Source organism: Phyllostomus discolor, chromosome 1 (genome assembly GCF_004126475.2).
Source record: "Phyllostomus discolor isolate MPI-MPIP mPhyDis1 chromosome 1, mPhyDis1.pri.v3, whole genome shotgun sequence".
Classification (NCBI taxonomy): Eukaryota; Metazoa; Chordata; class Mammalia; order Chiroptera; family Phyllostomidae; genus Phyllostomus; species Phyllostomus discolor.
Window position 1 is genome coordinate 32,319,782 of NC_040903.2, and position 15,551 is coordinate 32,335,332.

A 15,551-nucleotide genomic window follows, 5' to 3' on the forward strand; every position below is an offset into this window, starting at 1 on the left:
TTGCTCCCTGCATGCCTGGGTTCTAAGCCTACCTCCACCACTAACCACCCAGTGACCTTAAGTAGGTCACTTGACCTCTGTTTATCTGTAAATGGGGCTGATAATAGACTGACCTCAAATGGGGTAATATAGGCCAATACTTAGATCAGCACATGAAACATCATACTCAATAAACATTATTTATTATTATGATAGCCCAACAGAGTTATGACCCATTAGTAAGTCTTAAAGGTACTTCATAGTAGAAAGAGTGGGTAGTTCTGGTTATTATGCCACTAATGAAGGTAATGCATATTAATAATTACTATGGATGATGATGATGATGATTTTGGCTAGGATTTATTTTTTTAATGTGCAAGGCAATTAAAATTAATTAACTTTAATTGTCAACGTGCAAGTGTTTATGCACTCATACTCTCTCTTTCTCTCTCTCTCTCTTTGCTTACACCCTCCTCTAAACTGAGGTCACCAGGACTCAATCCCAGCAGCCACGTCTTCAAGGCACTTCTTTCTGAAGGGCCTAAGGTATACAAGAGATCTGATTCCTAACTGATCTGGCACAGCAGGCAGAAAGGTTGCTATAATCTCCACGCTCAAGAAAACCATTCCTTCTGGATTAATTGGTTTATGACTATTGTTTTCTTTCCCTTCCCAAAGTGTCCTAGTTTCATGATAAATCTATGATCAGTTTAACCATGGAGGCCTGTGGATAAGCTATGACTAGAGCTCCTTCTGTCTACGGGAATGGTGTAAGAGACAGCACTGGTGGGACAAGGGCCATGCTCATATTCTCATCCTTTGTGCTGCAGATATGGTTTCTGTGGATCAAGAATTAGGGGCAGGTGTCTAATATGAGCCCGTTTAGTTGCCAGTTTTAAGACCTGCACATAGATGAAACAATTCTACTGCTTGCCTCCACGAATCAGGAGACCTGATATATTTGCGCTGTTTTTGTGTCAAGTACATTTTACTTCTTATTCAACCATTTAATATTTTGAATCTTAATGCAAGTTTTTCTTACTCCTGCTATGTGGCTTCTTTATTAGCATCCAACGAAAATGTAAAAAAAGGTGAAAAGGTCCTGGCACTCAGGATGAGATTAAGACAGATTTGGATTATACAAATTTATGACAACAATAATAATTTGTAAAAAAAACAAAAAAGCTGGATTTCTTAGAGTCAAAACAAATTCTGATAAAATAAAAATGACAGGAAAAAGAACCCAGGGGCACAATTTGTCAGTAATGCCATTTTGCAGACATGCAGTGCCTACTGTGTGCATAGCTTTGTTTGCGGCAAGCCCTTCAAAGAATGGCATATTTACTGGAGAGGCTATGACAGGGTTACAAATAATTCTATTAATAATGTAAGGCAATGAAAGATATATTACTTAAGAGATGTCAACCCTGTGCTTTGGGGATTTATGGAACACCAATGTGACTCTAAGGTTAGAAAGACTCCTAATTCTGGGAAGTAGCATGAAATTAGATAAGGGCCCTATTGCATTGGTATTTATTTATTTATTTTTGCACAGTGCCCCGGGCATGGGACCCTGCAATGGGAGTTGATAATTATGACAAAGTCATCTTTTAGTGTCATATTTAGAAATGTATATATTTAAAATTTTTGTATATAGAGAGTCATACATACATATGACTCAGGTTTCAGATGAACCCCACGCATTTCCTCCATTTCTTGTTGGGCTGTTCCTGCTGTTTTCTACTGCCCATTCCGCCAGCTGGGCTGTAGATTGTGTTTCCATCCCCCCTTTTCAGTCATCCTCTGCCACCAGCTGGGTCTTTGGAATCTCCATCATCTGGTGCTTTCACTTCAGCCTACGAACTGCTCAAGGCTTCCCAGTCTTCCCTGCATCTCTTGTCCCATCTCCTCTTTTTGTATTCCATTCAATTTCTCAAAAACTTACCAACTAATAAATTCTTAGATTCGCCTCTTCAATTCTAAGGTATTGCTCAACCCACAAGAGCCCCAGTTCTGGGCTTGAAAACTGTGTGCACGTTTGTGTGTGTGTGTCTGGGTGTGAGAGTGTGTGCTTAGTCAGCAAAGATCTCGGGTTAAGGAGGGAAGTCAGTGTTTGCGGTCATTAAGCACAGCAGTATGCAGTCAGACTGCCAAGGGTTTGAATCCCAGTGCAAACTTGTTCAAGTTCTCTAACTCCCTCATGCCTCAGTTTTCTCAGCTGTAAACTTGGAAGACTAAGAGTATCTACTAGGCAGAGTTATACTGCTTTAAATGAGTTAGTGTGTATCACAAATTTGGAATTGGCTAGGTATTGTCAGTTTCTTATTATGAATACAAACTCCAATCAATGTGTATTTTTTTAAAAATCTTACTTGACCTCCCTAAGAAACAGGACACAAGGGAAGGCTCCTGCTTTCCTTTTGTCATAGCCCTCTTGTGTTTCACCTTTCTGACGCTGACTTGCCAGGATCCTTCATGGAATCATTTTCCCCCACTGTTTGTCCCTTAAGTTGGCCCGCTGTTTTCTTCATGGTGTGTTCTCTCGGGGGTAGCCTCACCCAAATCCTTGGCTACAACTCTAGGTCTGGCTTTGTGTAGCTTTGGGGGAGTCCATAAGCACCTCAAAACCCGTAGGACCAACTCCAATCCTTTACTTTCAATAACAAATCTAGTTGCAGGTCTTGCTGAAGGGACACATGTACCAGAAATCAGAGCACCATCCTGGAGTCCCTGTTCCCACCCACCTTCCCCACTAGTGTTAGTGATCAAGGCCTCCTCAACATCTGTCTTATTCATCCCCCACCACTCCCACCATTCTGACCTCCATAAACTTAACTCTGTCCACAGTCTCCCCGAAGATCACTATATTAGGCTTATTATTTTCTTCCTGCCTCAAGTTTTGATGCCTTTTGACTCATCCTTCACAGAGCTTCTCCACTATCTTTCCAAATTTAGAATCTTATCACCTCTGACCTCAGCACCAAGTCGCCTAGTGACTCTTCATAGCTCAGGAGGTGAAGTTCAAGTTTCTTGACCTGAATGTTCTTGTTTATCTCTGTAGCCTCAACTCTTTCCACCCTCAACAGGCCCTGGTTCCCTAACTGTGCCGCACAGCTGTGGTTCTTCCTATTGCTCAGACTTTTCATGCCTCTCATCCTTTGCGCGTGTGCTTCCTGCACTTGAATGCTCTCCCCCCTGCTTTGCCTTCCTTTTCTCTTGATACTCAGAATCTAATTGGCACCTTTTTGGGGAACCTCATGAAGTCTCTGCACAGTGATTTAAGTGCTCCTCCGTGTTCAAACCTAACCCTGTACACAGAGTTCCCTTAGAGCATGTACAGCAATATAATAATATTTTACCCCCCTAAATGTCTCTCTTTTTTCCCTGCAAATCCCAGAAGGGCAGCATCTGTATTTTGTCTAGCTTTACATTCCCTGCACATACTGTAGCACATCTGGCATATAGATGTTCAATAAATACCAACTGAAAGCTTCAACTAAGAGCATATACCATCTTCTTTCAACCTCACAAATCGCGAGGTGGTCATTGTTGGTATAAAATCTATTCACTTCTCCCACTTTATGGACAAAATACTTTAAAAGGATTACTGGAAAAATAGGACTATTAAGTAGAAAACTTGAAAAGGATTATACTGTTATTGTAGTAATTTCACCTTTAGGAATCTATCCTAAATAAATAACCGGAGGCAGGAACAGCTTATTCACCAAGATGTTCATCACCAAATAATATACATAGAAATAAAACTAGAAAAAATTGGAGAAAAGATTAAACACCCAGAATTGTGTTGCATACAACTGGACATCATAGTGATGTTATTCATTATGTTTCCAAAGAATTTTTAATGGTTTGGGACAATGCTTATGTTATCTTAATGGAAAACCTTGGTAGAAAACTAGCAAATATTATAGAATTTTAAATTATATTTAAAAAACCTCCTTAGAATAAGCAGGAAAAAAGGATTTGGAATAAACACACAAAAATGAACTCTTTAGTAATTATATATTGGGTGGTTTGGTTTTGTATCATTCTTTACCATTTTTGATATTTCCTAATTTTTCTACAGTAAGCATCTTTACTTTTACAATCAGAAATATAAAAAATCTTCAAGTTGAAGTTTCGGGCCATGTGAGACTATCTTTTGTTCTATTTGTGTAGCGTCATTCCTCCTCCTTCTGGTAAGAATACCTCAATTTTGGGGGGGGGGCACATCCCTCTCCATTAAGAATGGCCTTGTCATATGGATGAAGTAGACCCCAATCCCAGCCCCAGGGAAGGGTATGTGACGGGGACCTGGCCAATCATCATATTCCATCTGGCTTCAGTAACTGGTTCCAGATGGGCATGTGACCTAAGCCAAGTCAGTATTTTTATAGATGTTCACAAGGGCAGAAAAGCTTTGCTTACATCAGTACTAATGAGCTATAAGCCTAGAGCTTTCTGAGTGTACACAAGTACAGGGGAGCAATAAAGGAAAGCACAGAGATGGAGAAAAATGCATATGTGTACACACATACACACACACACACACACACAGACCAAGTTCAAGTCTGATGACTTAGAGTTCTTGAATCTCAGAAACTCTGGAACACTGTCATCCCTGGACTTTCCAGTTACAAGAGCCAATACATTTTAGGTTTCTTGTTTGCTTGCTTGCTTAAGTCATTTGAGCTGGGTTTCTACAAGTCACAATCCAGAATTCATACAATTATGAAAATAAAAACACCTAACGCATAATTCATGAAAGGGTCCAGGGCTATCACAAAACAGAGCACAGAACTGGTCCTGCACACCCTACTGAGATATAAAACATTTCCACCATGGTAAATGTTTCTGTTGGACATGATCTAAAATATTTCATTCTGTTAGCAGTTCACTCATAGTCCCTTCTAGATGCCTCCTTTTAGTACTCAGCTGACAGGGAGTAGTATTAAAAATAGCTAATAACCCTAAAGGCACAGGCATTGGAGGCTCTCTGCTGTGACCAGCATTAAACTTTTATGGATCTGAGGAGATCTGCAGTATCCCAACAAAGGGGTGGGAGTGAGGGTGCACTTAGGTATTTAGGGGAGTGGCATTTTTCTCATCAGTGTGCAAGGATTTTAATAGTCTACCAACCGATATGGCCAACTTGGTGCAAGTACCTGCACCCTCTTAGCAGACACTACAGTTTCTTATTTGGGTATCCGTTTGGTCCCCCAGACTGTGAATCCCCCTAGGCAGGGACATTGTCTTAGGATGCTTTTGCAGTTCTTGCGCCTACCTAGGTGCTCGGTAGATGTTTGCTGAATGGTGAATAGGAAAGACAGCCCCACATTGTATAATATAATTCCCTATGCTGGTATTTTTTTCCTGAGAGTTTCCTGCCTGGAATTAAATTGCAGTATGGTCTCTTTTCACCCACTGTGCTGAGGACTTGTTATCCTCTCCAATATCAGTTGATTGAAGAAGAAAATTGTAAATTTTACCTCTCAGGCAGATTGTTGATATTTTAACTCGTGATTTTTTTCTCACTTCAAAATGGATTTTAGAAATAAATCAAGATCCCAGAAACTTGTGATTGCTTTGAGTGGTAGCTTTTACCTCTGTCATTCTAAGAAAGAGATATGGTCCAATGGCTCAGAACACAGACAGAGAACTTTGAATTTCAGTTTTCCCACAGCTGTATGATGTCAACCACTTGCCAGGACATTGGGGTACAGGTCCCCACACTTGACCGTAAAGACTGTGGTAGGGCCCAGGGCCTAGTGCCTCCCGTTCACAGTAGACACTTAAATGCTTATTGAATGAATAGATGAATTTAAAGAGAAGCAATCATATGTCTTGATTGAGTAGTGATAATTTTTAAGTGATTAGCTTTAAAAATAATTTTTCTTTAACTTAGGTCCTATCAATATCAAACAGGAGAGCTTTCAATATTAAATAAAGTGGGGGCTGGTTAGTTATAAATTTTGGATGCTACTTTAGACAAGAGTCTAAGTGTATCTAAATTATTCCATTGCTTTATCTGATGACACCTCCCTTTTATTTTCCACTCTAAGCTCTCTGGAGGGGTGCTTTATTTGTTTATTAGAATGTGTAAGGAAAGCTCTTATACCTGCAGGCAGTCTTAAAATGACTGGCTGTAGGTATCTCCCCTCTATTAGCTGTGTAGTCTTGGGCAACTTTTGGAACTAAAATAATAAGCATATCTGCTCTCCTTTACAGAGCTGTTATAGTATTATGGGCATGAAATAATGTTCAACATAAGAAGGAACTATACAATCCTAAACAGATACTATTGTCTCCTTGGGTGAAACACTTCCTAGGCAGTGGAACCTGGTTTAAGAGAATCATTTTACTATTACTTTGCTCATGGTATATAGGCTAGGGCAGCTAAAAGGAGCCCTGGGATCTCCACCCCTGTAACTCTCCTCTAATGGAGAGGCAGAGAAACCGTATGGTGAAGGAAAGGAAAGAGTGAGAGAGAGAGAGAGAGAGAGAGAGAAGGCACCCAGAGGGCTTAGTACAATGACTTAGGTTCAAAAGGATTTAAAAAATCGAGGCTCCCAGATCAAACTTCACCAGGCACCCGGAAACCCCTTCCCCCTACTACAAAGCCCGACTCCAAAACAGTCTCAGCAGGAGCTTGTTTGGCGGAGGCCACTCAGACCAATAGAAACCAACTGTGCTCCTACAGGCTAAGAAGCAGGTGTAGAAACTGAGCATAAAGAATTACCTACGTTCTGGCTCAGCCTTTTACCGCGGTGGCAGGTGTCACCCTTGGTCCCCTTTGACTAACAGGAATGGAGAATACCCGGGCCCAATTCCTACCCGCTCCCCACCACCCCATCCCTTCTCCGCACCACCCCCACTATCAGCAGCATACAACCTCCTCCCTCCAGAGCATGCTCGAGGGCCAGGCGGCCGACCTTTATTGTCTGGGGAGCACCTGCCAGGTGGCGGGCCGGTGTCCCAATGTGAGAGCTGTCCCCAGCTGTACAAAGCCAGAGGGCAGCACCACCCTCGTAGGGGAACCGCCTCTGGCGGCCGGACCTCATCACAGGGGAGGAGAGGTGGCGAGAAGGGGTTCCGGGGTCGGGAGCTGGCGGCAAAAGCAGGCATGCCCCCTCCCACGCCGGGAGGCTGAGCCCCCAGGGATTAAACAGGTCGAAGGAAAAGTGACCTGACGCTGCCGAGAGGTAGCGAAATCTGGGAGCGAGGGAGGCACTGAGGAAGGGCAGGCTAGGAGGGGCGACGAGAAGGGGCGTGGCCGGCGCACAGGGGGAGGGCGCTGGGAGGAGGGGCTGCTCCTCCGCGCTCGCGGCTCTGGGGGCTCGGCTTTGCCGCGCTCGGTGCACTTGGGCGAGAGCTGGAACGTGGAACGGAGCTGAGATCTCAGCGCTGCCATCGCAATGAGAGGCGCTCCCGGCGCCAGGGATTTTCTCTGCGTCCTGCTCCTCCTGTTCGGCCTCCAGACAGGTGGGAGAGCTAGGCGGGCTCCGGGGCCGCGCCCCCCCGCCGCTGCCTGAGCCCCTGAGGGCTCCAACTTGCTTCGTGGTATCGGGAAAGGCGGCTGCCGGTCCCCACTGTCCTTGCGTTTCAGCATCCGGAGAGATTCCAGGCGTCCCTGGAACTCCCCGGCGCCCATTCTCGCTCACCTGCGTGAGGAACCCCCAGCCACTTGGAGGGGTAGCTAAGCTGGGGTTCCCCGGGAATGAGGGCAGCAAGGGGGTCTTAAGCGTGAGCGAATGCAGGCTGAGGGTGCGGGCTACGTGCTAGTTTGGGTTTGCTTTTGTGCGGAGGGTGCACGGGGGCAGAGGCGGGAGGGTCGGGGGCTCGCACCCCGCGGGTTATCTACTCGCGAGGCGCGGCCGCTGCTTCCTTTTGTTAAAAGTTGCGCTTCTGTGACCAGCGCACGAAGGACCAGCTGGCAGGTTCTCAGCGCGGAGGGCAAAGTTGGAGAGTCTCTTTTTTTTTTTTTTTTGCTCTGCAGTTGCTGCTTTCTAACCGCGGGTGCTCTTTGTGCCCCGGAGGTGGGGATAGATTCGCTGCTGTCTCTGCTCGCGGCATCACCCGTGGACACGGGTCAGAGTCTGCGGCGTCCCCCGGGCCTCCAGGTTATGCTTTTGCACAAGGAGCGCTCAGCGTGCGGCTCTGGGGCGGGACCCCGCGAACGGGAGGTGGCAGTTACAGGGACAACTTGGATAGGGCGTGTGGAAAGCAGCCGCTAGGTTGCAGACTTTCTGCTTTTGTAAATCCCGTGCCAGAGGCTCGCCCCTTTCTGCTGCGGTGCTGTTTCTTTCCTGCCACGCTCCTCGGAGCGGCTGGGGGCTGCTTGCCTGCCTGCTTTCAGGGGAGGTAGGGACAGTGCGCTGGGACACTGAGGTGCCAGGACCCTGCTGTCTCTCTCTCCCAGCCAGAGTGCCCGGCCAGGTTGGCAGAGCTCTGCAAGCCCCCCGAATTGGTGTCTGACCTGTAATCGTTGGTCCGTTTTGCAACACCCCCTCCCACGTGATATCGATACTTAAGGGCTGCCTGAGGTGGGGGGATGGGGGTGGGCGATGGAGTGGAACTTTCTGCAAATATTATTTGAATCTTAAAGCTGTTATTAAAATCCAGTTATACCTGAGCGGGAACTTGGGTATTATGGTGGAGCAGGAGGGTTTGCAGGCTCCTGGAAGCCTTAAGGCAGATTCCTGCTCCTTCTTCCCTTTTTGGGTGGTGGGGGTGAGGGATGTCGCTGGTACGTGAGCCAGTGCAGGTCACTTGGCCAACCCTGAAGCCCCGTTCTCTCCCAGGTCATTAAAAACAAAAACCAAAAAAACCCTTGAGGTTACTTTGATGACGTAAGGATAGAAAGTGAGTCTGAACTGGAATTCAGGGGCTGCACAGGAAGCATCGCTGTGAACTGTTGTGGGACTCCATAGACGACTGCTCAGTTTTCCTATAAGGTCTCAAGATGCAGCCTCCCGCTTCCCGGTCTTGCAAGGCATTGTGAGGTCTTTCCTGTGGGGGAAGAGAGGCCTTGCATCTGGACCCTTGTGAGGCAGGAGGGATCCTGCGTGAGTGCCCAGATTCTGTGACGGGTCTGACCGCCTAAGCTTCAAACGACACGTTTGGCCCTTGCATCTTTGTCTCTTGGCATTTTAAAATTCAGCTACTATATGTGAATTTGACCCCAGTAGGGCACTAGAGAGACAAACCTCACAGAATAGTTCCCTTTTTAAAAATGAAGTGAATTTATTGCTTCCTCCTTCCTCATAATTAGCCTGCTCCATCCAATAGATTTTTGGCAAAGGGAATTTTCAGGTCTGGCTTGGAGGGGGGGCGGTGCCTTACCTTGTGGTGACAAAGCCTTTTGCTGCCCTCCGGCTTTTCTTTTCTCAACGACTTACTGGCTGTGTGCCCTTGGGCAGTTTGTTTAAATTTAGGGGAGGCCAGTTTCCTCAAGAGGACAGTGAGGTATCTACATCCTGAAGGATCCTTTGGGTCTGAAATTTTCCTTCATTAGTGTTCTGAGTGTAGCCTCTACACCTTTCCTGATATCTTTCCCCGATTCCTCTCTGCCTCCTTGAAATCCCTCTGCCTCTCCCGCCACAAGGACCATTTGGTGGTACCCTGCTGGTCTGCCCCTGGCTAGAGCCAGGGAGGTGTGGTTTGTGTTGCCCTCTCCTTAATCCACATGTGCTCATCTACAGTTTCGTTGTGAGGACTAGGAGGTACCAACTCTGCCAGACCCTTCATCCTCTCCCCTCCCCCAAGTATTTACAACTCCTGTGCCCAGCAGGATGAACCTGTGAGGGGCAGTGAATCATACCTTCCCCTGTTCCTGCAGGTGTGAGGCTAGAGTCATTCCCAGCAGCTGTGCACGTCGTGGATGATTATCCTGCTGGAAATAATATGACGGTCTTACAGTGGAATCCCAAAGAAGTCATTTATCTCCAGCCTGGTCTTTCCCAGTCATCCACACGTTTATTCTTACGATTTGATAAATCATGTATGCTGTGCCATTACAACACTGTGGTGCCTGAAATTTCACAATACCTGTATTGTACATAGTGTTGCCCTGTAATTGGAAACTGTGTGCTGGGCACTGTGCTGGGGCCTTGCTTTTAACTGACATTTCCACAAGCCCAGGAGGCAATATTGTTCCAGTCCCTACCATTTACTGCTGGGGGAACTGGCTGAGGGTGACTCAGTTCCCAAAATAATCAGCAGTGAAGCCTGAGGTTAGTCCCTCAGAAATGAAGATAAGCTGTGCTAAAATGATGCTGTCAGTTGAAATTTTTTCCATTCCCCTACTCCAAAAAATAAAAACGGTTTTAGCATTATAAACTTGTGGCATATTCATGAATGAGAAAACCCTCAGTGACGGGTAGTACCACTGGGCCATTTACCCTGAGTGAGCACAATGAGAAATAAGGCAGGTTACCTGCACACACAGCTTTTCTTCTCAAATTCTGTTCAGCAATGCGCCAAGTATTTTTGGGTTTCCCTTGGAGCATGTTTGTGTACAGATGTTGTGATGATGGATTTTGCTGCTGTTGTTGACAGTCATTAGAAGTTGCCTTTAGGATTTTGACTCATTTCCTCAAGTCTTCCCCAGGCTGATTAAAGAAGGACACCAGGAAATGAGCCACAGTGTCCCAAGTGGGACTCTTGAACCTGGACTACAGAGTAGGGATCCCTCAAAGGCAGTGAATTTTCTCCAGGATGAATTTAGTTTTTAACAGCTACAGGCTAGGACGTGAGAAGTGCTTTATTTTGTTGCATTCAGGTGTAATGACTTTTACGAAAAGGGATTGAAAGACATTTGAAAGAATCTTAAATATGCACAATTTCAAGTGCAGTTTCTGTCACTTGGATTTTTTCCCCCTTGGCTGCAAATCCAGAGCAGGGAGGGACCTACAGGGAAGTTACCACCAGCAAACGTCTGGATGTAGGGTGAGCCTTCGTTGAAAGTAGGGGAGCCTGGAGAGGAAGCCTAGTTTAGAAGTTATGCTGTCTGACATTTTAGACACCAGACAGCTCATCTTTTGTCTTTAGGCTCTCAATAAGTAAAGAGAAGTTGCAAGCTGATAGCCCATGGACGTGTTTTGTTTGGCTCACATGATGTTTTTTTAGAAACCATTGAGGCAGTGTTTAAAAATATGGAGAATTTATATTCAGATCTCTTGAAGAGTTGAGAACTCTGCCCCTCTAGACAGGACCTGTGCTGTTTAGGTTGCCCTAGGCAATAGCACTGCTCTCTCCTGCTAGCCCTAGGCATTAAGACATGTTGGCATTTCGCTGGGGCCCTGGGAAGCCCAGGGGGTACCACCACACAGCCGAAGGAGTGAGACAGCTTCAAATTAACCTGCTCTCTCCTCGGCTAATAGCTTTGTGGCCTTGGAACCAGTTATTTAATCTTGCTGAGCTTCGCTTTTTCATCCTAGCTTTAGCTGCATGACTTTGGGAAAGTTAGTTAACCTTTCTGTGCCAGAAATGTGTTGCTACATATAAAGTTTTTAGAATGGTGTGGCCTGGGAGGCTCAGAGTACAAGCTCAATACATGCCAGCCATAATTACCTGTAAAATAGGAATTGTGATTGTCCCTAAAATGGGAATAATGCCTACACTAACATGATTTCCCTAAAGATTAGAAAGAGATTCTTGTAGAGACTTGGCATTGGGTCTGGGGTAGAATAGGCAGCTAATACATGAGTAAACTCTTCAGGTATGTAGAATTTGACTGTTTTTCATTATAGTCCTGTATTCAGTACCAATAAGTGCTAACTTGACACCTTGTAAAATGGCACAAACTTTGAGTTTTATTTTGAGTGTTATACAGCTTTTGAGATAACAGTTGGGAATCACTAGTTTTAGAGATTGAGCCGACCTTGGAGTTGGGGGGAAACAGAACTCCTGGTCTGATCATTTTTCCTGATTGTACCTGATACAATAATTGTACCTGATAATTTTTCCACTCAGCTTATGCTTTAGCCTTCACGCTTACATTTTGGTTATGACACACTTTTGTTAGATCTCTTCCAATGTATACCTATCTGACAGCTAGATTTTCAACACTTTTGCAAATTTTAAAGTTTAAGTTAAATAGATATTTAGGGCCTGTAGCATTAGATTTAAAAGCTTGGGCTCCACCTTTGGCAACTTGCATTTTTATCCAGTTCCACCGCTTGCCCGCTGTGTGATCCGGGTAAGAGCCGTCACCTCTCCTTGAAGTCCGTTTCCTCGTCTGTAGAATGGGTGCAGTGGTGCAGGGCTCCTGAAGGGAGTGCATGAGCTGTGCAGAGCATGCTCAGCATGGTGTCCTGTGCAGCAAGAGCACAGTGCTTCACTATTATGCTGATTTCATGTTCCTCATTTGGCTTTATCTCTTATAAAAAAATGAAAATGGTGTAAAATCAGATTAACTAGAAATATGTTTTGGTATTAAGATGAAGTATATACATTTAATGTGTAGCTTTTTTTCCTTTTTGTTTTTAAAGCTGATAATTCTGGTACTGCATACTTCTCTTCCTGGCTTTTTATTTAACTTTATTTAAACTGCTTTCCCTCAAATGGGATACAGATTACTGGATGAAAGTTGAAGAGGGGAAAGGTCTGTAAATGGTCATTTTCTCAAGGTGAGAAAGGAAATGTAACTCACGTGGGTTCCTGGAACCCTGTTACCTTGTAAAGTGGCATTGAGAGGCCCTTGAGATCAGGAGCTGTCCCGTGACTGCCTTTGCTGGGAGTGAGGGACCAAGCTGAACTTGTCCGTTGCTCCAGGCTGGACACTCAGTGGGGCTCAGTAAATACAGGCTTAACATCTCTCCTCTTCTCCAGCACCTGCACAGCACTTTGGGCACAATAAATGCTGCTCAGTGAACATTTCAGATTGAGGTTTATCCATCTCTGTAACTATATTCTTGTAGAGACTCCAGGAACTGGCTAGGGCTGGGGGAGGGACAGGGAAGAACACAGCCACCCATTCAAAGTAGAATTGGTGTCTTAAGAAGTGCAAAGTGCTTGGGGAAGATTTCATTGGGGAGGAGTTTGTGTCTCCATGGGTGGGTGATAGCAATCAGGGATTAGTAAAAGTGTCTATGTGGGAGGTAACATTTGAGATTCATTTCTGCACCTTAAAAGAGAGAAGGTAGAGCATTTGTTGTTGAGGCTTCAATTGGAAAAAGCTACAGAAACGGGGACATCAAGACATCACGATGTTACTTGAATGTTACTTGAGGCTGGTGCAATCTGTTGGTGTGATGGCTGGGGGTAGGGAGCTGGAGGGGAAAAGGCTGGAAAGGTAGACTTTTTGATTTAGCCTCAAGGAGCATTTAGGGTTTGGTCCAGATTCTGAAAAAAGCTTTGAAGCTAAGACTAGGGTGGGCTTTGCTTACTAGTCCAGAGCTGCTCACTCGTTCTGTCCGTTTAAGCCCACTCTGCAACCTGTTTCCAAAACTTGGACGCTCTTTTGCTGTGGGCAGCTGAGACTAAGGAAGGCATGAGTGTTTAAATGTTAGGAAAATACACATGATATACAATTTACTGTCTGAATCATTTTTAGGTGTACTGTTCAGTAGTGTTAAGTTCATTCACGTTGTTGTACCCCCAGTCTCCAAAACGCGTCAGCTTGCAAAACCAAAACGCTGTACCCATTAATCACTAACTCCCTATTCTCCCCTTCCCCAGCCCCTGGCAGCCATCATTCTACTTTCTGTCGCTATAAATTTGAGTACTCGAGGGACTTCACGTAAGTGGAATCACTCAGTATTTGTCTTTGTGATTGGCTAATTTCACTTAGCACAGCAGTGTGCCACAAGATTTTTTAAAACATACAGTACCTGACAAAACATACAAAAGGCACTGGCCTCTTTTTCCTGAGATTGTCAAATAACACAACAACAGCCATTTGGTGTGAATGAATCAAAATTACATCTATTCTTGTTAGACTGGCAAAAAAGATATTTTGGGGGCATGCTACAGAATTTTAGTAGTTGACCTGTGCCATCAGATAAAAAAGGTTGAAAATCACTGACTTAGCATAGTGTCCTCAAGATTCATCCGTGTTGTAGCACATGTCGTTTGTGTATGTATATGCCTGAATATGTCACATTTTATGCATTCACCCATCAACAGACGCTTGGGCGGCTTCCCTCTTTTGGCTATCAAGAGTGATGAAGCTGTGAACATGGGTGTATAAATACCTAAGGGAGAGTTTTTGAGGGTCCTATTTTAGGACAGTGAATTCCATGGCTCAGAGCTATGTGTTGGTGCGGAGCTGGGCACAGGGATGATCTGATTCTTCAGATGAAGGGGTGAGGCCCTGGGTGCTAGGGTGCGTGCCCTGGAAAGAAGGGGCAGTATTTAAGAGAAAGAAAAAGGTGCGGACTTAACTCAGCTGGCAAATTCACAGGCACCTTGGATGTGTCAGGCCCCAATGAGACCGAGGAGAAGGGGCATGGGAGTCCTGGCGGGTGTGTGTAACTGGGAGTGCTGGTGGTGCCAGGGAGTTAGCGGACATAAAGCCCAGAGGAGCAGCAGCTCCATCGTTGGTGAGCAGGGGACTGGATGTTGTGTTTGTGCATTGATTAGCTGTTGGCTACACTCAATTCCACAGGTGGCAGACACACATGAAATTCTTCATAGGGTCAGGTCCACGTAAAAAACAAAACTAAACCCCAAAGGTCACGGAACATGACTATGACATTATGGTAGGAGTTGGGAGTTAGAATTATGTGTTAAAAAAAAATAAAAAACAACCCCCTCTAAAATGAAAAAAAATTGTGTGTTTAGTATCTATATAATAAAAAGTAAATTTTCATGAAAAGTAAATACTTAGCATTAGTATTTACTTTTAAAAAGTGTCTTTATTGGTTTCTTAGAGGACAAGATGGGCGTTCTGGATGTAGAAGAAGACACAGAGTTAATTAAAGCTTTGGGAAATAGGCCGTTTGAAGGCAACCTAAACTGGATTTATTAAGCCTGGGGAAGATAAGATGAAGCACGCTTTAGTGAATGACAGTCCTCAAATATTTGTAATGTGTGAATGAAGGATGGGACAAAAGGAGAGCAGTTTAAATTGCCCCCGGAAGAAAATTAAGATTTTTTTTTAAGGAAAATTCTTTGATTGGAACTAGTTATAGGGTCTTCACTGCAGTTATGAGGAAAGCGAAATAATTTTCATTCTGAGATGGTTGGGTCCTGCCCACCTCGGTCGGGGACTGATGGCCCTTTCACGGCCTGTCTGAAATCCTTTTCTATGAAATAACCTGCTCTTTGTCTTTGGTCACTGCCTGGGCCAGGATAGAGTGTTTCTCATAAACCGCGGATCGACTCTAACGTGATGCACTATCCTCACAATTTTTGGCTATATTGAAAATAGCCAATAAAGAACCCACAGCCTAAAAGGGGGTTGGTTATTGATCTGTTGGAGGTGGGGGACATCTAGCCTCTAACCACAGAATGAACTGTGCAGTATGATAGCTTAAGCTGAGTGTCAAAACAAGGAAAACAAAAGGAAGTTGGAGGTCTGGAGAAGTCCACCCTCTATCGTCATTATCCCTAAACTAAAACTGTGCTCTGTG

The 15,551-nt window shown here is 44.8% G+C and overlaps 1 protein-coding gene across 2 annotated transcripts in view; it reads left to right on the forward strand.

Annotated features, from left to right (window-relative positions):
• The first annotated feature begins 6,945 nt into the window (after positions 1-6,945).
• KIT (KIT proto-oncogene, receptor tyrosine kinase) overlaps positions 6,946-15,551 on the forward strand; it is a 78,989-nt gene continuing 70,383 nt past the window's right edge. The window contains exon 1 of one of the 2 annotated variants that reach the window (XM_028505820.2): positions 6,946-7,458. In XM_028505820.2, coding sequence (XP_028361621.1) covers positions 7,392-7,458 — 67 coding nt within the window. In that variant the 5' untranslated portion in view covers positions 6,946-7,391. The remainder of the gene's footprint in view (positions 7,459-15,551) is intronic. The other variant, XM_028505822.2, reaches the window with a different exon arrangement.